Source organism: Lontra canadensis, unplaced genomic scaffold (genome assembly GCF_010015895.1).
Source record: "Lontra canadensis isolate GAN:19392208 unplaced genomic scaffold, GSC_riverotter_1.0 scaffold65, whole genome shotgun sequence".
In the NCBI taxonomy this organism is placed as follows: Eukaryota; Metazoa; Chordata; class Mammalia; order Carnivora; family Mustelidae; genus Lontra; species Lontra canadensis.
Genome location: NW_022631059.1, coordinates 11,069,724 through 11,093,145, shown reverse-complemented (window position 1 = coordinate 11,093,145; position 23,422 = coordinate 11,069,724). Strand labels below are relative to the sequence as shown.

The window sequence follows — 23,422 nt, the reverse complement described above, 5'->3', positions numbered from 1 at the left end:
TTTAATAATGGAAGACACTTTATTATTTTTTAAATCATCTCTCAACATTTCAATTCTTAGAAATCAAATGTAAAACATCTGCCTTTTTAAATTAGCATATATTTTATCCAGCTCAATCACAGCAACCTCATACAATAAGGTACACACCAAGGGCAGGGGCAGAGCGTTTTCTGTTCCAGTCTGTGAACACAGCATCTCCGTGATGACATGTGCGCCAGACCTTCTCTCCCAGGATGAGGTGGGCACTCCTGCTTCTGCCCACGGGGGGCACAAGTGACCTGGCATCACGGTTGGTAGAGTTCCCGTAGGCTGGAGCGATCTGGGAACGGAAAACTAGCAAACTAGTGCTCTCAGGAGTAAAACAGGCATCGACACTTCTGAAATGTGGAAAGAACATCAAAGATGATGACCCGAGTGGGCTGGTCTTAGTAATAAAGGGGTTGAAATTCAGCTGTATATACACATTGAGTATCTACATGTGCTCTACCAGATATATAAAAAAGAGCCATAGAAGATTTGGAAAACCGTAAAATCACTCGACCGAGTTGGAAGAACATCAGCAAATTCACAGTGACCTCAGGATTCAGCCAGATTTAAATTTGCTCAAGAGCTGAATACCTCCTTCTACTACCAGAAAACCCACTGCATGTAAATTCCTATAATATTCTGTACATCACAAACACTTATGGCTAAAATATAGTAGTTCACAAGGAAGTGGTTTTATTTTCAAATTCTTGCCCCACTCCTGCTCTGCACCCCAAAAGGAAGATCCAGGGGTCAGTCACTCAGAGTTTAAGGGGCCTTCAGGTTTGGAAGTGCTGAGGCTCAGCTGAGTGTCTCAGGAAACGTCCGTGTGATGGGCACACGCTGACTCGGGCCCACTTTTAGTGCAAAAAAGATCACTGATGTCGCAGAGTCCCGGAAACAGGCAAAGAGGGCTGAGATGGAGGGGAGGGGGAATCCCACAGGATTTTCCTTCTGAAACAAGACTCCCAGAGGTTTGGAGTGCGAGGTTCACATGCAGCAAGAGACAAAGACCAGGCTGTCGATCTGCAGGGTGAGGGTCCTGAAGGTCTCTAGGTTATCGCGGTCCACCCCCCGCCCACGCTAGCCCCCTAAGTGTACACTGGAGGTAGGTATATAGAGATTTATTGTAGGGAAGACAGTGGCTCTCCACCGACTCCGGGACATCATCTGTCTCTGCCCCCACACTCTCCGCTCTACCCTCGGGCTATGGTGTGTGTAGGGTACAACATGGAAGGGCACAAGACCCTCCCTTGGAAGACTGAAGAACCCAGGCCGTTTGTATAAATAGCTACATAATTCATGTTTTAACCACTTTGAAACACACGGCAAGTTGAATATTTATTTAAAAATAAATCTCAAAAATATCTATTTACAGTACAGTGAGAGGGGCATGTGCAAACAACAGAAAGGGGAACAGTCCATCCTGCCATGGAAGGCCACACCTGGATGTGCTGGAGCAAAGCGCTCGGACACACGGGCCGAACTGAGCTGCGGTGGCAACAGGATGCCATTCAGGGACAACTGGACTCCGCCCACCCTGGAGACCTGGACAGGCGGAAGTCAGCGGGGTGGAGGGAGTCCAGGTGGGGATCCTTGTGTTTGGGAAGGGGGTGGCCAAAGGATGAGCCATGGGAAGAGGCCCGGTGTGGCAGGAGGGCTCATTTCACAAGCCAACAGGCCTCTAGCTCGGCGCTCCAGGTGGGCATTTGGAGGTGACCTGGAGGGCCCTTCCCAGTCCAAGTTGGCTTTGGAGTGGTGGTGGTGGTTGGCGGGGCGGGGCGGGGGGGGGGGGGGGGGGAGCCTGTTGACAAAGGTCTCGGAGTTAGAAATCCTCTCCGAAAACAAAACAAACAACACAACAGGGAGTGGAGAGATTAGCAAGAATGAATCTGAACGGAAGTGCCACCCTCTCCCTTGTCAGGCGACAAAGCAGCCATCAGATGAACTATCTGGGCCACCCAGTGAACTCCCACATGGTGCAGCCAAGCCCACGATCCCCTGACACCTACATGGTCAGATGCAGGTCTCTGCTTCTGAGATCAACACACTAACACTTCTTCCCCGGAGCGGGGAACCAGAAAGTCAGTGGCGTAGCCCTTGGAGCAGGGGGTGCAAGGTCCAGTCTATCTGTACACGAGATGGGAGAGCTGGGTGGACTTGTAGTTCAGCTGGTGGTTGGGCATGAACTTGTGCAGCTCATTCTTTTTGCAGCAGGGGTCGTAATGGTAGGCGCTGAGACAGCCGTCGCAGGAGACTTTCGAACACTGGGTGCAGGTGTTGGTGGCACCCGGGCGGTTGCAGAAGCCACAGCGGGAGGTGGCTGTGGTGGGGGTCTTGGGTTTTGGGTGGAGGTGCGGCAGCCGCTCGAGGCCCTGGGTCTGGCCAGCGTACTTCTCCCGCAGAGACGACCCGTGGGCCAGGCTGTCGTGGGCGGAGGGCTTGCCGGAGAACGCGCCGGGCTTGGGGGCTGGGGGACCGGTGAGCAGGCTGTCACAGCGCTGGCAGAGGGAGGAGTTGCAGGACAGCCCACAGTTTTGGCACTTGGACAGGGAGGACTCTTTGGCGGGGGGTGAGCGCTTGTGGTAGACGGGGTGGGCATCGTTTCGGACCAGCCACACGTCCGGCCGCAGGGCGTCCTGCCTCCGGTATGCGGCCCTGGGCTCCGAGTCTGTATACAGATCCACGTCGTCCTGAGCGGAGAAGTATGTGCCACGCAGCAGGCTGAGGCCGTTGCTGGGGGAAGGGGACGGCAGGTCATCCGGGCTTCCGTGGGGTGAGCTGGACATGGTCAGCAGCGAGGCAGACGGGCGAATGATCTCATCCTTGAGGTCGTCCCCCACGTCTGGTGCCGCGGGCTCCTTCCGCAGGCTCAGCGAGGCCTTCAGGGGTGGCTTCCGGCTCTCCCAGTAGCTGTCGTAGGCATCTACCGACCTCGAGGGCTTGGTCACCCTCGGCTTGTAGTAGTCCTTGGCTGCCCGCTCGCTGGCTGACTTCTGCAGCGCCACGCGGGCCATGGAGGCCGTCAGGTGCTCCCGGCCCTCGGCCCGCCGCCGCAGGGCCTCCGAGCAGCCGCGCACATCCTCCGTGCTGCTTTTGCGCTCGTTCACCACGTCCAGCTCAGAGTAGCCCTTGTCCTTGACTTGTGAGTGGATTTCCAGCATCTGCTCACACTCCACCTTGGCCAGAAAGAGCTCAAAGGAGACCATCTTCACCTGGAGGGTCTCCACGAGCTCCTTGAGTCTGTACGCAGTCCCTAACTCAGGCACGTAGCCCATGTAATGCAGGATGGCTCGGATGTCCTCTTCCAGTAACGATGACTTGACATAATAAACGAAGGGGCCCGTGTAGGTCTAAGGAGAAGGGGATAGAAAAAGAGAGGCACCGTTTGCTGAGACACACGCAGAGCCGGTTCCAGAGCCCGGCACGCCCAGGGCGGAGCCTCTGGGAGCACAGGGGAGCAGCGGGGAGGATCCCGGCCTCCGATCACTGCGGCAGGCAGAGGCTGGGCCCAGCGCATCGGGCGCAGGAGACCGCATGGCACTCCTGCCTCGAGCAGAAGGTACAAAGCTGCCGGCTTCCCATACGGGGCTCAGCGGCTCTGCTCCAGATGAGGAGGAAACAGGGCAAATGGGCCTGAAGAGAAGGTATGAGAGTAGAAGAGGCAGAACGCCCAGTGAGTCAGTAGAATATTCCTTTCGGGCACGTCTGCAAGTTCTGAAGAATAGTCTGGCTTTGTGGAAACTCTCCTGAGCCACCACCTGGCTTCGGAATGATTCCGAGTTCTCTTTCTCTCTTAAATCCATCCTCCAGCCTCCTGACTGTTATCACCCAGTCCAAACCGGCTCTCAGGGTACCCGAACGTCCATGGCGGCCTCCTAACTGTTCTCGCCGCCCCACTAGTCTATTTCCTATCCAACAGCCAGAAGGATGCTTTGCAAATGGAAACCTGATCCTGGCCTGCCCTGCTTCCCAGCCTGCTTAGGGTCAATTTAAGCCCTTTGCCTTGGGCTTCAAGGCCCTGCATCACTAGGGTGCTGCCTACCTTTCCAACCTCACAGCTTCACGTGGGAGCTGCCAGGGGCAGGGACCAGTAAAGAGATGACACTGGTCAGACAGCAAGTAGGGAGGCTCCCCCAGGGGGTGGTGAGGGGAGTATTTCTAGTTGTTACGGCAAAGGCAGTGGGGAAGACAGGAGAGTCTGTGGGCAGAGGAGGCAGTAACTGGCACAAGCCCTCTCAAGTGGGTCTGGCAGGGGAAGAAGGCAGACCAGTGCGGATGGCCCTTCCCTAGACCTTACCTTGATGCTCCTGAATTCCTTCTTCCACGGGTAGAGGAAGAGGTTGATGCCCACCGTTTCCAGCACGCTGAAGGCGCAGTGCAAAGCCCGCAGGCTGCAGGAGCTGAGCGAGCGCAGGGAACTCTCCACCACCTCATAGAACTGGATCAGCCGGAATCGATAGAAGGGATCCACCTTGTGTAGGCTGAGCAGGGCCGAGGCTGCCACTCGAAGGTACTCATCACTGCCAGGCCGCGGCTTGCTGGGGGTGGTGTCCACTCTGCCCTCATGGAACTGCACGTACTTCCGAAATAAGTCATCCTTATACTTCGTATCCATTGAACTGGGCTTCCCCATCTGATCCAGAGACGGGGAGGGGCTACCTTATCTCCTCCATGGTTTCTGGGTTCGAGGCAGGGCCATGGCTAAAAGCACTGACATGGTGCCCACCCGCACTAGGGGCGCGCTCTGGAAGGGGAAGAACAAGAAGCACGTCACTCCTTGAAATGGTCCACGTGCCCGAGCGTGGCTGCTGAGACAAAACGAGAGGCAGAACTGGCCTGAGCTACCCCGGGCATCACCAGCCCTAGGCCCCTTTCTGCTCATTCACTCTCCACATTTACCGAACACAGACTATGTGCCAAGTTGTTGCGGAAACGAACAGGTCCCTGACTTTGCTGAACTCATGAATGAAGAGTACAGTTCGAACCTGGTTTCGCAGGGAGGAGGAGGAGGAGCCCGGGCAGTGGTGGTCAGACCCGAAGAACGAGGGGTTCGCTGGGCAGAGAGGTGGGCGGAGACCGTAACAGCAGCAGCACCGCCAGGGAGGAAGGCCCCAAGCGAACACTGTTGGCGCCTACTGTGCGCCAGGCACTCACGCACACGAACGCATTTCATTGTCTTAAACGACCCTAGGAGGCAGGATCCCCATTTAACAGATGTGAAAATTAAGACAAAGAGATATTAAGAAAGTGCCCAAAGATCTGGAACCATGAAAAGGCACAGCTGAGCCCTGGTGGCCTGGCTCTGAAGTCTCGCCCTTGACCGCCACACCCTGCTTTCCTGAGGCAGGAAGGAGCGTGGCCTTTGAGCAGAAAGCCGGCCAGTGCTGCTGAAGCAGCGAGGGCAAGGGAAGGGGGTGCCCAGAGATGAGGCTGCAGGCACCATCAGGACAGGATCCCACGCCCCAACAGTACATTTTATGCAAAGACGCACAGGAAGCGCCTGAAGAGCTCGAAGGAAGGGGGAGAGGGCTGTCCTACCAGGGATCGTCTCACCCGCCTTTCACAGCCTGCATTTCCCCATACCTTCATTTATTTATTTATTTTAAAGATTGTATTTATTTTTTTGACAGAGAGAGACACAGGAAAGAGGCAACACAAGCAGGGGGAGTGGGAGAGGGAAAAGCAGGCTTCCCACAGACCAGGGAGCCCAATGCAGGCCTCGATCCCAGGACCCTGGGATCATGACCTGAGCCAAAGGCAGACACTTAATGGCTGAGCCGTCCAGGCGCCCCCGCTACACCTTTAGAGAGGTTTATAGTCCCACTGGGAGAGGACAGAACATTCTGAGCTGGGCTACACCAGATTTATACACTCTCGCTGTCTGCTTGGCCGCTGGTGAGTAGAACATGCACAGAGCAAGCAACAGAGCTGGTGCCAGGAGGCCGGGAGCAAATCTGGGTTCACAGAGGGCGCTGCCAGGGCTGGGGCGGGGGGGTGCGGTGGGCAGCGCAGCACAGGTGTCACCAACAGATCCCAAAGCCAGACTGCCTGGGTGTGACTCTTGGGTCTGCTTCTCTGGGCAAATTACTCAGCCTCTGTGGGCCTCAGTTTTACCCTCTGAAAATGGGGGTTGATAATAGTACCTACAGTCCATATTTGGTGGAAGGTTATGTGCCATGAGTATATAAAGCTCTTCACAGAGGACTGGCTCAGGACAAGCCCTTGACACACACGAGCGGCTACTGCTGCTCTCTGTCGGGCCAGCCCCCCTGCCACACAGCGCGCGTTCTCAAGAAGCTAAGATCAGAGCGGGTAAATATGTCGGCCCAGGAGGCGATGTGCACTTCCATCCTCGTCTGTTCTGACCACTAGCTACAGGCACGGGGATCCTGACTAAATTCCTCGTTAAGGGAACCCAAGCACAGAGCCAGGGGCCTGTGCTTCATAAGCACCTGTCTAAGTGCAGGAGGCTCTTGCCGGCTGTGGAGACAGCGCAGGACCGAGAAGGAAGCTGAGGGGACGGGACAGCCCTGTGCAGGCCGTCAGCAGATCTGGCCTCAGCTCAGGAAGTGCTAATGGCCTACAAACCTGGCAGCAATCATGAGGTCCATAAAGTCATCCACATCTCGAGCCACTCGCCTGGCTTCTCCTTTGAGAAGACTCCTGAAGATCATAACTATGAGGAGAGGGTGAGCTGTGCGGGAGAACTGGGGACAGAGAGGCCACCTTCTCCCACCCACCGCCCTGCCAAGGGAGCCCAATGCTTCAGGGACAAATACACTTAAAGAGCACAGGAGGCAAACATAAGTCCATTAGGATAAAATTCTACCTCCTGACCAAGGTCAAAGGCTTCACATGGTCTACTCCTGCACCCCTCCCACAGCCGTCTTCCCTTTCCCTCTAAGTTCTACCCACAGGGACCTTTCTGTCTGTCCCTCAAGCCCACCAAGCTCATTCCTGTCTCAGGACCTTTGCCCATGTTCTTCCTCTGATCCTTCCCATAGCTGGCTTACTCTCATTACTCAGGCCTTAGTTCAAATGTCACCCCACGGGGGCCTCACGGGCAACCCCAGCGCAGCAACTCCCTGCTTCCCGGTCCCTTGTTATCCCATTATCGTGGGATAATCACCATCTGAAATTACCAACTTTATTTATTCATTTACTAACTTCCTTTCTCTTTGTACCCCCCGTTACCCAGTAAGCTCCACAAAGGCAAGGACTGTTTTGTTCACCATGGTGCCTAACACATAGCCTGGCACACAGTAGGTGTCTGATAAAACAGGCGAAATGAATGACTGATTCAAGATGCCACTCCTTTGGTTTCTCATTGAGCTCTCCCAAGAATCCTGAGAGATCAGCTGGAGAGAGAAGGAACAGAAAGGCTCCATGACATGACATGCCGTAAGGAGCCAGGGTAAGTGAACCCAAGATTCCGAGCCTGCCCTCTGCGGCACTGTGTTCCTTCCCATACCCTATGATTCCCGAGTTCAACAAGTATTTATGCAGCACCTATCCTGTGCCAGGCTCTAGGATGGGTGCAGTGGGAGGATACGGGGTGGGTAGGGGGCAGCAGCTGGGAAGCCACAGCCCCGCCCTCAATTCTAATTGAAAGAGCTTATTATCAAAGGTATTGCAACCCAAGAAAAGACATCACTGTCCTTGCTATTAAAAACGCATATGGGGGTGCCTGGGTGGCTCAGTTGGTTAAGCCACTGCCTTCGGCTCAGGTTATGATCCTGGAGTCCCGGGATCAGAGTCCCAGGATCGAGTCCCACATCAGGTTCCCAGCTCCACAGGGAGTCTGCTTTTCCCTCTGACCTTCTCCCCTCTCATGCTCTCTCTCTCTCTCAAATAAATAAGTAAAATCTTAAAAAAAAAAAAAAAAGAAAGAAAGAAAAGAAAACGCATATGTATTTACCATTTTTTATTCATCTAAGAGAAACTTCCATCCTGTCTCTGGTTCCAGGGACTATTTTTTGGTTCATCTGATAAGAATTTAAACAGAGGGACATCAAGCCTCCTAAATACTGCTCTGGTTTTTCTCCAAGGAAGTCAGCTTTGAGCCTATAGAGGCGGATTTTTTTTTTTTTTTTTTTTTAACAAAGTCAGCCACCCTCAAGCTCAGGGCCTGCTGCTCTGTAATCACTCCACAGTCCACACCCTTGTTTGCTGCTAGCGCACAATAAACAAGGAAAAGGGATCTGAATAGCCCAACTGGTATTCCAAATCCTAAAGTCAAGGAAAGGAAACCAATCTATGATGAATCCTGAACCAACACATAGGCAGGTGAGGAAACAAGTGAAAGGAAATGAATGCTGAGATAAGTAAGGAAAGAGAAGGAAACAAATAATCATTGAGGTCCTACTATGAGCTAACAGGTCCTTCGGCTTTAACTGCATCATCCCACTTAACCCTCATGCCGTTAGAAGGAAACCAAGGTTCGGCCATGAAACCACCTGCGCAGTGGAGCTTCCAAGGGTCAGAGCTGGAGTTTGAATCTGGCAGGCCCTGAGGCCCAAGGCAGAAGTGGATCTGAGGCCCGAACCTAAGTCCAATGCCAAATCCTTGACTCAAGCTCTGAGCTAGGCCGCTTCTAGAAAAAGCCGCCCTGCGGCACCTGCTGGACAGCTCTACTTGAAAGGGCTAGGCTAAGTTAGAACACCCTATGGCAAGACGAGCAGAGTTAAGTTCTAAAAATTCCTATAGTAGCAAAATTCACATCTTCCCACACAGAACGGGGCTGGAAGAGCCACAAATCTCTTTATGATGTAAGCTCAAGGGCCAAGGGAAGAGGCTGGCCAGAAACCGGCCAGTGGTGAGGCAGCTGACATCATCCCTCCTGAATACATTTTCTGAGAAAACAGGCTGCACTGTAGCTGGTCATAGCTGGTGTCTGTTCTGAGCACAGAGCCCGCAATTTTTTCCCAGCACTCTGCGAGAACAACAAAAAAACACACTCTCTGCAAAAACAGCGTGGTTACAGGAGACTAGACAGCGCAATGACAGAAGCCGTTAATTTCTCCAAGCAACCCAAGGATTGGAACACCATGACGTGCCAGTCTGGTCGGGGGGGGGGGGGTTGGCACTGTGAACATCCCTAACAGCGTCAGGCGGGTGCCCAAAGCCAACAGGCCTGGTCAGCACTTCCTGCACCCACAATCTGGACTCCCTTTGAAAAACAAGTCGATGAAGAGAAATATTACACATACAGTCAGAGAGGTGGCGGCTTTTTAAGGATTTTTATCTTTCTAAAGATTATTTTTTAAGCATCTCAAAGGAAAGCTGCATCTGTTTAAAACCTCACCGAAAGGAACTGAAATGATCTGGGGGTAGCAAAGCATTAGCTTGGCTTTACCTCAACTGGCCCATTCAAGCAGAACGCTCCCCAAGCAGCATTTGAAGGCGCCCCCTCCCTGCACAGCCAACAGCTATTTTGGTCCCAGCAATGCCCCAGTCCACAGGTTTACAGATCTCTGGTCTACCTTCAGCCAGCTCTGAGTTCCCTCAGCCTGCAAAGAGCTCCGAGAGGAGAGCAAGCAGTTCAACCCCTCCACCTCCTAACCCGTCACTCCTCTGCACTCATTCCAGTTCCAAGGCTCCTGAGACACATACATCTACGGCACGCTGCGCTGGTTGTGAAACATCGGAGGGTCTCAGGACCCCAATCAGATTCCAGAGAAATTCAGAGGCCTTGCAAACCTCTGAATAAAACCTCAGTGGTGCTGAAAACGGGCTTCCTTACTGGCAGCTGCCTCTCAGAGGGGCTCTAAAGGAAGCAGTTTCGCCTCCCCGAAGGGGCAGAAGCTAGCGGCTGCTATTCCCAACCTGGTCATTCCTACGGCCTCTGAGGGCCATACCGGCTGTGAAAAACACCCCAGTCCCAAACTCTGACCCTCTCTGGGTGCATGAATGAATTAACAGCAGCTATCATTTATAGGACGCCTGCTGTATGCCAGAGACCGTGCTTCACAAGCATCATCTAATTTGATCCCCACCACAGCCTTAGGCACGTTCACTTCCTAATTAGGCAAATGAAGCTCAGAAGATGAAATGACTTGTCCAAGGTCACACAGTGAGTACAAACCCAGATCTCCTGCCAGAGACTAGACTGGGGACTACTGCGCGGTAACTGCCTCCCGGTGGAGTCAGGGTGGCCTCCCGCTTGGTTAGTCCCCGAAGAGGGGTTGTTCCTGCTGAGCTGCCCTGAGCCACCCATGGCCGGTCCCAGGAGTCTGCGAGGCAACCCTCGGCGGAGTGAGGATCCTGAGGACAAGCTGGGCCCTCGGGAGGCCGAAAAGGCAGTGCCGCCCGTCGCCCCCGCCGGCTGCAAGGGGACCCCACCCCCGGGTCGGCCAAGCCCCGCCGAGTCAGGCGCCCCCTCTGCCCTGGGAAGCGCTGGACGCCGTTTCCGCCCGCGGCCGCCCCGCACTCACCCCGGCACTGTCGCCGAGGACTCCCGGGCCGAGGAAATCCAGAGGGAGCCGCGGCCGCCGCCGGAGCCTGGCCCGCCTGGGCTCTCGTCGCCCCGGCCGGCTGCAGGGTACCGACGCCAGTACCCCGGGACAAGCGATGACCCGGAAACACTCGTCCAGGAAGTGACGTCCTTCGGAGGCGGGTCCAAAGAGAGGACGGGTCGCAGCTGCGCGTTGCGCCGGGGAGAGGCCGAGGGTTGTGGGCGGCGGAGGAAGAAGCGGGAGGCAGAAGAATGAGCAGAGGTGTAGCGGAGTCCGGCTCTAGGGCTTGGAGGGTCGCCGCCGCGACTGGGGCTAGACCCGGAAACAAACGAGCCGGACGTGACGCAAGGCAGCCTCAGGATGGTGGCTGGCCGGGTTGTCATGGGAACCGGTCTGGAGCCGGGCGGCGGAGGCTGGGACTGTGAGCGCAGACTGAGTGACCCCGGCCTCCGCCTCCCGGACGGGTCCCTTGTCCAGGTGATCCGCCAGCGGCGCTCCTAACAGCGCCTGAGCAGGAGCTAACAGTTGGAGCCCTCGCCCCATTTTACAGACGCAAATGCCGAGGCTTAAAGAGAGAAAGTGAGATCCCTAGCATCATGCGAAATGAAATCTAGCCTGGAGAGGACTGTTGATGTTACCGGCCTTCTTTAAGAACGGGGCTCCCAGCTTTGCCTTTGCCACTTACTAGCTGCGTGAATTTGGGCAAGTTACCTAACCTCTCTCAGCCTCAGCTTTTTCACTTGTGAAATGAAATACTAATAATACCGCCTGCGGGCATCCATGTGAGAGTTAAGTGATTTAACACATGGAAAATGCTTATTACCATAATTAGCATATAGTAAAGCTCCAAGTATGTTTTGTTTTTAAAACCTGTTTAAGTCAAAGAAAACGACCTCTCTCTGCACTCAACTTCCCTAAATGGAAGCCAGCGTTGAGGAAGTCCAAGCCAAGGTGTTGCCTCCTTGCTTTGTAACTTTTCACCAGACATCTGGAGGTACCTGCATGGTCTACACTGGCATCAGTCATGGTGGCTTGTCACTTCACTTCATGGATTTGTCTCTACTCCCACCAAACCGTGAGCTCACCAAGGACTCTCAGCTTTTGTGGTTCACCACTCACTGAATCCTTACTGCTTGCAAAGTGCCTAACACATATCCAAGACTTTGTCCAAAATATTTGCGATCGGATCATCATTCTCTCTCTCTCTCTCTCTAACTTACCCTAGACATTTATTGAAGACTCAAGAGTGGGGCACTTGGGTGGTTCACTCAGTTAACCACAGGATTCTTGAATTCACCTCAGGTCCTGATCTGAGTCGTGAGCTGGAGCCCTGCATGGGGCTCTGTGCTCAACCAGGAGTCTGTTTGGGATTCTCTCTCTCCCTCTCCCTCTGCCAGCTCTTGCTCTCTCTCTCTCTCTCTCTCTAAATAAGATCTTTATTTATTTTTTTTTTTTTTAAGAGAGACTCAGAGCCCACTTCATGCCATGTTCTCTTCCTCCATCTTGCTCTTCTACCTTTCTGGCCTCTGTGGCTCTATATGCTCTTTTCTCAGTGTAAGTGTTCTTTCCCTCACCTCTTCCTTTCTATACATATACATATACATATACATATATGTATACGTGTATGTATACATACATCCATTCATTCATTCATTTTAAGCCTGACATCCCCCCGAAGGCCTGGAACTCCTTACTCATCTGTCTCATCTGTGTATCCCCTGAGTTCTGCACATTTCTGATCAGGATGTGCCCAACAGATGCTCCTTGATTGCACTATTCTCTCTCTTAGCCTTAGTGTCCCTAGCTACAGTCAGCGGATCTTGTCTCAGAGGAGTCAGTGATACAATACACAGGGAAGGATATGGAGAACCAGCAACATGCTATTCAAAGAGCAGTGATGACTATATCTGTTGCTCTCTGAGCATCATTCAAGGTCTTTGTGTATTTCATCCTTTATCAGCTCAGGTTTAAGCTCCTTGTTTAATCATTTGCAAATTGATGGTGTTTATAGGAATTTCAGCTGAGAAAAACCACAGAACTTGCTGGCTTTGCTACGACTCAAAACTGTTACAAGACTGCATGAGACTATTAAGAAGCCCCTTACTGATCTGTGGTTCTGTGGCAGCCAAAAGGGAAATAGATTTTTAAGGAGGCTTTACTAGTAGGAAACCCTAGTCATTGATATGTGGTGATGTTTTGTATCAGAGAGGGCCCAAAGTCTCTGTAGAGAGCTGTGTTTCTCATCTTTTAGACAGGGTTGAAGACCTGAGATTTCTCTGCTTGGGGATGTGGAATTACAGAAGCATCCTTTTCAGATTTCATTACATAATGATTAGCAGATTATATAACAGTCACGTGACAGTGATTAGGCACCTCTACTTCCTAAGAGCCAACAACACAAAAAATCTACCTACTTCTTTCTATTTTTTACTTTTTCATCACAAAAATAATGCATGAATTCCAATGATCAGATGTGTTCAGAACAAAAAATGAAAAAGAGAAGTAACCCTATGACCCAACAATTTGATGTCTTGGAATCTACCAGATAAACAAGCATAACTACACTGAGAGACCTGTTGCATCCTTGTTTGTAGTGCAAAAGCGAAAACCGAAAGCATTCTAAATGTCCAACAATAGGGAAATGAAATATCCATACTCATGACTACTACGTATCACTTAAAAAAGATGATGTAAACCTATTCAACTCTGCAAGACATAGTGTGGGCTGAAAAAAAAAAGACACCCCTTGAAATGGAAAACAAAACATCAACCAATACCATATATTTTCTAAAGGTATGTGTGTATGTATAAAGTCAACAGAGGACAATAGTGCAAATATACATCATTTTAAAAATTTTTTTAAAAGATTTTATTTATTTATTTGACAGATGGAGATCACAAGTAGGCAGAGAAGCAGGCAGAGAGAGAAGGAAGCAGGCTCCCCACTGAGCAGAGAGCCCGATGTGGGGCTCGATCCCAGGACCCTGAGATCATGACCTGAGCTGAAGGCAGAGGCTTTAACCCACTGAACCACCCAGGCGCCCCCATCATTTGTTTTTTAAATCATCCTATAAATACATATGATATGATTTTAATATCTTCCCTAACAGTCAAATAAGCTCTGTGAGGACGTAACTCTATCGGTTCTGCTCACAATTATATCAGCACTATCTGCCATATACACACTACCCAACATGAAATAGGAGGTTCAAAAGTATTTGTTTCTGATGGAAATTGTCATTGAATGCCAGGTTTGATGTTAATATTTAAGGAACATACTATGGGCAAGATGGACACAGCCCCTGCCCTCAAGGAGTATATAGTCTCCTTATCAGAAAGAGAATATTAGGGGCACCTGGGTGGCTCAGTGGGTTAAGCCTCTGCCTTCAGCTCAGGTCATGATCTCAGGGTCCTGGGATCGAGCCCCACATCGGGCTCCCTGATCAGCAGGAGCCTGCTTCCCCCTCTCTCTCTGCCTCTCTCCCTACTTGTGATCTCTCTTTGTCTGTGTCAAATAAATAAAATCTTAAAAAAAAAAGAAAGAATATTAATAAGAGTAGATGGAGTAAAAATCTATAATTCAGGATAGTAGGTGGTAAATGTTAGGAGAAGGGTATAAAGCTTATAGAATGGAGATGTGACCACCAATAGGGCAAACTGGGGGCGGCTTCAAGGAGGAGGTGGCATTTGAGTTGGGCTTTGAGTGAGTTGGATATATTAGGATGTCCAGCTTTCCTTGCAGCTAGAGGGAAGAAAGCAATTAAAAGCAAGGACCAGAAATTAATACTCTGCTGCCTACAACTGTATAAGGTAAGCAAAACTGGGTACTAGAGTACTACAGTCTCATAATACATATTACCAGATATTAGTAGTAATGTTATCTAACACAGTGGCTGGCTCACAGAAGGCATTCTATACATGCTTTAGTGAGAACACTAATGTTATCAATCCTCTACCATGCTCCAACCAATTATTGCCAGTTTCCCTGCTGACCGTGATCAGATACTCAGATTTCTAAAGAGGAAAGAAGTCCAGATTTTTAAGTGAAATTCCTCAATTATAAACACCATGTGTAAATACACTTCATAGTTCTGTCTGCTGAGAGAGCCTACAAAAAAAAGACACCCCTCTAACAATAAGCACCTAGTACCCAGATCTTGCTTTCTAAATACCATTCTCTACTAAAAAAAAAAAAAAAAAAAAAAGCCTTCTTGGAGAAATGACTGAGTTTCAGTGTTGGGACAGGGAAATGACAACATGAGCCTGGACCATGTTGCTGAGCCAGAAAGTAAGGATATGCCAAAAGAATCATGTGACATTGAAAGGACACAAAAGTCAGATTAGAGGGGTTTCTTCTCTTGGCCAAATCTGGAACAATTTGAACATCAAAATAAGTAATGATAGTAATGAATTATAATCCTTGGTGGGGGAAGAAAGCATGATCCCATACTGATACTAAACATAACAACATGAAATACTGTGCTGGCCAGAGGAACGTGTCCAGGGCTATATGTAGCCCCAGGTACCAGGTCTGACTTCTGCACTAAGGATGGATGAGAAGCAACAAGTAGTTCAGCTGGTTAGAGAGATGAATGCACAAGGTGAGCTGAGAATGGGGTGATGGGAGATCAGCCCAGTCTCTGAGGACCTTGAAAGTCAGGCCAAGAGTCTGGATTTGACCCCTGGAAGCACCTAGGAACCAGTGAAGGTCTGTGAGCGGGATAGATGGTGATTATAGCCCTTGCTCTCCAGCTCAGGTGTCTGGTGCTTGGTGGATAGGGTATGGTGCATGTAAGGCCCCAAGAAACACGTCACATTGGAACAGAAGTGATTCTGCAGCTGGTACACCTGAGTTCAAATTCCTGGTACTGCATATCATGGCCCCATGAGTTGGACAAGCCACTCAATCTCTTAGCCCCTCTACAAGCCTGGACTCTGGAACCAGAAAGCCTGGATTTGACTTTGCTGCTTCCTGTGTATGACTTTGGACAAAATGACCTAACTTCTCTGTGCTTCAGTTTCTTTACCTTTGAAATGAGAAATATAAAAACAGTACTTACTTCCGTACAGGTTATGAGATAGTCCATATAAGCACTTGACATAGTAAGTGCTCGTTAAGCATTATCTATTATCAAGCCTTTTTTAGTAAGTGGGATAATGCATGGGAAGAACTTCACCCTGGGAAGTTCCAGTGCCTGGAAGGCGCAAGCCTGCAACTAATGTTGTCCATGATTAAGGTCATTGCTGGGCAGCATGAATTTGCTAGGGGCTAAGAATTCCATCTGCTTCTCAAAGCTCAAAATTATTAAAAAAAAAAAAAAGGCTCAGAATTCATTCTGGTCTCCACTGGTAGAGGATGGACTGGGAGAATTTTGTAACACCAAAGAAAGCATGTCTAGAAATGAAAGCTGGCGTGTCCGGATTCTTCACAATCAGTAAGAAAGGCTTTCTTCCCTCTTTTGCTTGAAATATAAACCCAACTTGCCAATCGCTTCAAAGTCTTTGCATCTGTCTCAGGAGCCAGCCACAGATCCAAAAGTAACTCAAGTGACTTAAGGCTGTTTATTGGGAGGTCCTTCTTGCCCAGCACAGCTCCAAGGAGACACAGCTCATGGGGTTGGATGTGGAAGACTCAGCCAGCACTCCATGCGGGTGATTCTAAATTGCTCCTGCGAGCGGTAACTTAGACTTTATGAGCTCCTGGTACTTACTATTCCAGTTCCTTAAGGTGTTATATCTTAAAGGACTGTTTGTTAGAATCAACCGTCTTTGTCCTTCCCTTGAACAGGCCAGGGGAAACCACAAATAAGTTGTCTTTGTTCCATAGCTACAATACTCCAAGGCAGGAAGGCAAAGTAGACTGAAGCCAAAAGGCCTGAGTTGAGATCCCAGCTCTGCCACTTTCTAGCTGTGTGGCTTTGCACAAGCTGTATAACCTCTCTGGGCCTCGGTTTCCTTATCAGTGAAATGGGACACACAAAGATTAAAAAATGTGGCCTACGATATCTTCAAAATATTAAGGTCTTGAAAGATAAAGGGAGATCGGGCTGCCTGGCGGGCTCAGTCAGTAGAGCATATGACTCTTGATCTTGGGGTCATGAGTTCAACTTCTATGTAGGGTAAAAAGATTGCTTAAAAAAAAAAAAAGATAAAGTGAGAGATGAACTGTTCCAGATTAACAGAATTTAAAGAAGCTTGACAATCTAATGTGCTATCCCAGATGGAACCTTGAGCTGGGGTGAGGGTACACTTAAAAACAACAACAACACTTGTTTTTATTTAAATAAAGATTATTGAGACAATTGCTAAAATATGAAGAAGGTCTACAGATTAGATAATAGTGTTGTATCAATGTTACCTTCCTTTTGATATTGTACTATGGTTTTGAAAGATAATATCTTTATTCTTAGGAAATACACTCTGATAGAAGGATAAGGACATCACGTCTACAACTTATTCTCAAATATCTCAAGAAAAAGAACATATGCATGTACAGTATCTATAAAAGCCAGCCATATGTGTGTCTGTATATATAGAGAGAAATGGAACAATAAAGCAAATGTGATAAAAATGCTGAAGGGGTCTCTGGGAGTTCTTTATTTTTGCAACTTTTCTGTAAGTCTAAAAATTAGTTCAAAATAACTTACAAAAAGAATGAACTAAGTATAAAATAATACTTTTTGTGATTTATTTTTAAGATTTTTATTAATTTATTTATTTGACAGAGATCACAAGTAGGCAGAGAGGAAGGCAGAGAGAGAGGAGGAAGCAGGCTCCCTACTGAGCAGAGAGCCCGATGTGGGGCTCAATCCCAGGACCCTGGGATCATGACCTGAGCCGACAGCAGAGGCTTTAACCCACTGAGCCACCCAGGTGCCCTGTGATTTATTTTTTTTAAAAGGTTTAATTTATTTATTTGAGATAGAATGAGAATAAGAGAGAGAGAGAGCACAAGCAGGGAGAGCAGAAGGCAGAGGGAGACGCAGGCTCTCTGCTGAGCAGGGAGCCCGGGGAGGAACTCGATCCCAGGACTCCGGGATCATGACATGAGCTGAAGGCAGATGCTTAACCAACTAAGCCACTCAGATGCCGTTTTCTAATTTCTTATTGACATTAAAAACTTTGTTGTGCTAACAAAAAAAGATATTAATGGCATTATTATTACTTTAAAGACTTTATTTTTAGGTAAAAATTACCTATTTTTAGGTAATACAGGGCTTGAAACTACAACCCCAAGATCAAGAATGCATATTTCCACTGAGCCAACCAGATGCTCCAACAAAGATATTATTAATGAAATATTTTTGTGAGAGGAATGTAATTGAAAATATTTCATTATACTCTTATAAATATTTCGTTATACTCTTAGTTCACGTTTTTGTGATATGGCCAATTGAGAATATGTTCTTCAGTTTATTTTGATACTTGCTTTTTTAAACTTTTCTTTTTTTTTTTAAGATTTTATTTATTTGACAGACAGAGATCACAAGTAGGCAGAGAGGCAGACCGAGAGAGGAGGAAGCAGGCTCCCTGCTGAGCGGAGAGGCCGATGAGGGGCTCGATCCCAGGATCTTGGGATCATGAGCTGAGCTGAAGGCAGAGGCTTTCAACCCACTGAGCCACCCAGGTACCCCATGCTGCGGTATTTTAAATATAATTATGCTGGAGCCACAAATAGACAAATGTAAATATCACCTGAAAAGACATGTTCTTTTTTTCCTTAGAAGAATATAATTTTAAAATTTTAATAATACTAGATAACTATTATTAAATGTTTAATATTTGCTAGCCATTGCAGTAAATTCTTTACGTGCATTAAGTTTTTTGTCTTTTAATTTTAATTTTGACTTATCATTTGCATACAATGAAATGCACAGATCTCACAAGTTACAATTCAATGAGTTTTGACAAATACACCATCTCTTTTAAAATACAAATCTTTGGGGTGCCTGGGTAGCTGGTTTGGTTAAGCATCAGCCTCTTGTTCTGAGCGCAGGTCTTGATCTCAAGGTCTTGATCTCAGAGTCATGAGTTCAAGCCCTGCATTGGGATCCACGCTGGACATGGACCTTACTAAATAAATAAATAAATAAATAAATAAATAAATAAATAAAATAAAATATAGAATATTTCCAAAGCCCCAGAAGGTTCCCTCAATGTCCTTTCCATTTAAGTCCACAACCAGAGACAATCACTGTTCTTTCTTTCACCACGATTAGTTTTGTCTGGAACTTCATGTAAGTATGATCATGTGTAAATACTTTCATTCAGCATATTGTTTTTGGGATTCATCCATATTATAAGTATAATGTATTAATGTATTAATAGTTTGTTCCCTTTTATTGCTGAGTAGTATTCTTTCATATGAAGATACCACAATTTACCCATTCACATGTTGATTTACTTTGCAGTGTTTCCAGGTTAAGTCTATTTGAACATTCTTGTACAAGGTACAGTGAACATTCTTATACAAATCTCTTTATGGACATGTGTTTACATATCTTTTGGGTAAAATTTGTGAATTTTACCTAAATTTTTTCTTTAGTGAAATTTGGGGTCACAGAGTGGACTTTTCAATGAACGGTGTTGGAACAACAGGATAGCCATCAGAAAAAGCTAATATTGGATCCACTCCTCACACTACACACAAAAATTAATTCAAGACAGATCGTAGCTTTAAACATAAAATCTAATACTACAAAACTTCTTAAATGAACATGTTGGAGAATATCTTTGCAACCTCGGGTAGATAAAGATTTTTTTAGCGTATAAAGCCCTAACAATAAAAGAGGGGGGGGGAAAGATAGGTTAGACTTTATAGGAATGAGAATTTTCTGCTCATCAAAAGATGATAAAGTTTGCTTCAAAATAAGGCAGGTGGTGGGTGAAGGGAGGATTTGATGAGGGTATAGAACACATAAAACTCATCATGATTTGTAACTAACAAAGCTGGGCAACAGGTATATATAAATACATCATTCTATTCGCTTTACTTTCATATGTGTTTAAAATCTTCCATAATAAGTTTTGTGATGTGGCATTAAGAAAAAGAAAGACACAGCTAAGAAAATGAATAGGCAAGCCATAGACTGGGAAGAAATATTTGCAGTAATAGATCTGATAAAGGATTTGTATGTGGAATTTACAAGGTGTCCAAAAATTTGGTACAGTTCTAAGAGGTAGGCCTGAAATAGCTTTTAAGTATGTATGTATGTATGTATGTATTTTTTAAAGGTGATTTTTATTTTTTAATTCATTTTTTAATATATTTTTATTTATTTATTTATTTATTTGACACAGAGAGAGATCACAAGTAGGCAGTGAGGCAGGCAGGAAGCAGGCTCCCTGCTGAGCCTGCTTGAGAGCCCAATGTGGGGCTCGATCCCAGGACCCTGAGATCATGACCTGAGCTGAAGGCAGAGGCTTAACCCACTGAGCCACCCAGGTGACCCCCTATGTGTATGTATTTTTAAAAGATTTAATTATTTCAGAAAGATAGAGTGGGGAGAGGGGCAGAAGGAGAGAGAGAATGCTAGAGCAGGCTCCCTGCTGAGCGTGGAGTCAGACATGGGGCTTGATCTCAGGACCCTGAGATCATGACCTGAGATGAAACCAAGAGCTGGCCACTTACCCAAATGAGCCACCCAGGCACCCCAGCTTTTAAGTTATTTAAAGCTCAAAATTGCTTGTGTGCCACACCTGTGAGCAGGTCTGTAGCAGCAGAACTTTCTGTGGTGGTGGAGATGTTCTGTGTCTGCTATGTCCAGTGCATACGTATCTGCTAGCCGCGTGTGGCTCTTGAGCTCTGGAAATACGGCTAGTGAGACAGAGGAACTGACTCTCTAGTTTTGTCTTTAAATGTATTTACATTTAAATAGCCACAATATTGGATGGCGCAGGCCCTAGGGATAAAGTTCTGAAAACAAAAAAATTAGAGTATATGCTCTTGTAATGTAGACAATTATAGGCAAATTGCCCACTCAGGAGATTGTATTGTCTGTTGCTGCGGAATAAATGGCCACAAATTTAGTGGCCTAAACAACACATGTGGGTTATCTCAGTTTCTGTAGGTGAGGAGTGTGGGCACAGTGTGACTGGGTCATCTCACACAAGGGCAGGGAGATCTCTCTGCAATTGTCCTTAGGATCCTTTTTTTAAAGACTTTATTTATTTATTTATTTAAGGATTTTATTTATTTATTTGACACAGAGAGAGATCACAAGTAGGCAGAGAGAGAGAAGGGGAGGCAGGCTCCCCGCTGAGCAGGGAGCCCGATGTGGGGCTCGATCCCAGGACCCTGAGATTATGACCTGAGCTGAAGGCAGAGGCTTAACCACTGAGCCACCCAGGCGCCCCTAAGATTTTATTTATTTGACAGAAAGAGACACAGCGGGACGGGGAAACACAAGCAGGAAGAGGGAGAAGCAGGCTTCCCGCTGAGCATGGAACCTGATTCGGGGGCTGATCCGGGATCCTGGGATCATGACCCTGAGCCAAAGGCAGATGCTTAACAACTGAGCCACCCAGGCGCCCCCGTTGAGTAACATTTTAAACCATCTGTCACTGCCTATTTGAGATCCCGTATTTCTCCTCTGAACCTTGCCGAGGACCTGGCACACAGGAAGCCCTCAGGGACTCTTTGTTGCCTGGATGTATGAGTCTACATTGGCAGAAAAATCAAGTCTGCAAAAACGTTGAGCCTGACCGATTCCCCACTCCAGGCTCACAACAGATCTTAGATGATGTGGGCAGTCCGAGAGAGGCTGACCAAAGCTAAAGGACAGGGAGAGACTGTTGTGGGAAATAGTTTCCTTAAGAACATTGAGAAGGGAAAGTTTCATTCATTTAACACACATTATGAGGTTGATTGCGGCTGAGTATTGGGTGTGGTGATGAGGACTGGCAGTGTATTTGCAAGCTGAGAAGGGATCATGGGGACATTCTCATTGGGAATGCCTAGAAAAAACAGGAAAGGGTGGAGTACATTCAGGCTGGTAGGGCACTGATGGGGGTGGGGGTGTGAGGGGATGGAGGGTAGAGAAGGCTAGTGGTTCTCAAAGTATGGCTCCTGGTGCAGCAGCATCAGCCTCACCTAGAATACTGTTAGAGGGGCACCTGGACGGCTCAGTAGGTTGAAGCCTCTGCCTTCGGCTCGGGTCGTGATCTCAGAGTCCTGGAATCAAGCCCTGAGTCGGGCTCTCTGCTCGGTGGGGACCCTGTTCCCTCTCTCTCTCTCTGCCTGCCTCTCTGCCTACTTGTGATCTCTGTCAAATAAATAAATAAAATCTTTAAAAAAAAACAAACAACACACAAACTGTTAGAAATGCAAATCCTTGGCCCTACCCTCTACCCCCACTGACCTGTTGCATCAGAACCTTGGGGGTTGGCTCCCACAATGGGTTTAGGTGACTGAGACACAGGTACTCTTAAGTGCAAATGTGCCAAAGCCAGACTGCATGTGTCCAAATCCTATCATTTTCCATTACCATCAAAAGGTAATTTAATCTTTTTGTGCTTCAATGTGCATAGCTGTAAAATGGGGATAATAGAGCCAAAGTCATAGGTTGCAATGAGGATTTATTTATGTAAAATGCTTAGACCAATAAGCATAAAAAAGTTCACTTAATATTTCAATCCTATCCTTTTGACTCTGTAACTAAGTGTATAAGGTCGTGGTAAGTTCATTTCAAGAGACCAAACTGGGGGCAATCCATCTGAAGCCTGGGTCTGGGACTCCCCTGCCCCTACCCCAGAGTCTGGCAGCAGCTACAAGGCTAACACAAAGTCTTATGAATACATATGGCACACCTCTGCCCCTGCCAGAGAAACCTCATCCTCGGAGGGGAGATCGGGCATATTGGTTGGGAAGAGATCAGACGCATGAGTGCCTGCCACAGGGATGGGAAAAAGAAACAGTAGAATGTAAACCCCTTGGGCTGCTGCATATGCATGCCAAGTTATTTACTGGTGAAAAGATGCCCCCGTGGATAGCTAAATACAATCCTCCTGCATTCAATTAACCTGGTTAACAAACAGGATTTATTTGTCCTGTGTAGACTCCATATTGTGAGGCCTCTGGGGCCTTTCAGGATGGAAGCTTATTTGATCATTGATTTTCCTGGTCAGGAAAACCTGGTTAGAGTTGTTAGCAGAGCCTGCCTTTGAACAAGATGTATCTTTCCTTAAATGGGCTGTCCACAAGAGCCTAGTTGGTGCAGTACCAAGTGGAGACAGCTGGCGTTCAAAACATCTGGGCTCCAGGCTGGGGTCCTTCTTGTGAGATTGAAGTTTGGACTATCAGCTTCCCAGTCTCTACAGAGCTGTTGTTGGGTCCCATGGCCAGGAGGCGAGTGAACACAGCAGTAAAGCATGGTGACTCCCACTTCTTTCCCTACTGGTTCACTGCTGGTTTGTGCCCATAGCCTGTCTTCAATACCTCTCTTAACGGCTGATCTCCCTTTTCAGTGTCAAGAGTAACCGGCATGAATTAATAATGCTGTCTTGTTTCCACTGTATTTTTACATTGCTCTTAGAAATAAATGATTATTTTCTATTCGTAGCTCAGGGAGTGATAGATCTCCCTTTAACATTTGTTTGCCTAAAAAAACCCAATTTTTTTAACGAAATGTGTTTGCCTAAGTTTAAACCAAAGGCAATTCGATTTGGGGTGAAATATTAAGTAATTGTAATGATTTAAATTGAGGAAACAGTGGCTGAAACACAGAACCTGCTCCAGTTCTGCAGGTGTCTGGATCTGACTGCCGTATTTTCCACATTTCCCTCGGCTTCGCCCTCCTCCCGTCAGTCGGGGCAGGCGAGGGAGGAGGAGAGGAGATGGGGACAGGAGGCGTGGCCCACTCACAAGTCCCATCCCATCCACGCGCCCTTTCCACAAGCCACGCCCCGAGCGCCCCTCACCGCCCAGGGTCCCGCCTTTGCCC

General features: G+C 47.9%; 1 protein-coding gene across 2 annotated transcripts; it reads right to left on the bottom strand.

Moving 5' to 3' along the window:
* On the bottom strand, positions 1-10,708 carry SPATA2 (spermatogenesis associated 2). 2 transcript variants are annotated; one of them, XR_004385168.1, is made up of 4 exons: positions 10,461-10,708; positions 4,325-4,771; positions 2,037-3,377; positions 1-377 (listed from the first exon to the last, which is right to left on the bottom strand). XR_004385168.1 is itself a non-coding variant. In XM_032878993.1 (3 exons), exons 2-3 carry the CDS (start codon positions 4,658-4,660, stop codon positions 2,151-2,153), a joined length of 1,563 nt encoding a protein of 520 aa, XP_032734884.1. In that variant the 5' UTR covers positions 4,661-4,771; positions 10,461-10,708; the 3' UTR covers positions 1,836-2,150. The 2 variants fall into 2 exon arrangements, 1 of the variants encoding a protein (XP_032734884.1); XM_032878993.1 differs by lacking the exon at positions 1-377 and having other exon boundaries at positions 1,836-3,377.
* Positions 10,709-23,422: the final 12,714 nt, after the last annotated feature.

Coding starts and splice junctions, on each gene's coding strand:
- SPATA2 (XM_032878993.1), bottom strand. CDS start 4,660: ATGGGGAAGCCCAGTTCAATGGATACGAAGTATAAGGATGACTTATTT. Junction 3,378..4,324: donor AGGAATTCAGGAGCATCAAG/GTAAGGTCTAGG, acceptor CCTTCTCCTTAG/ACCTACACGGGCCCCTTCGT.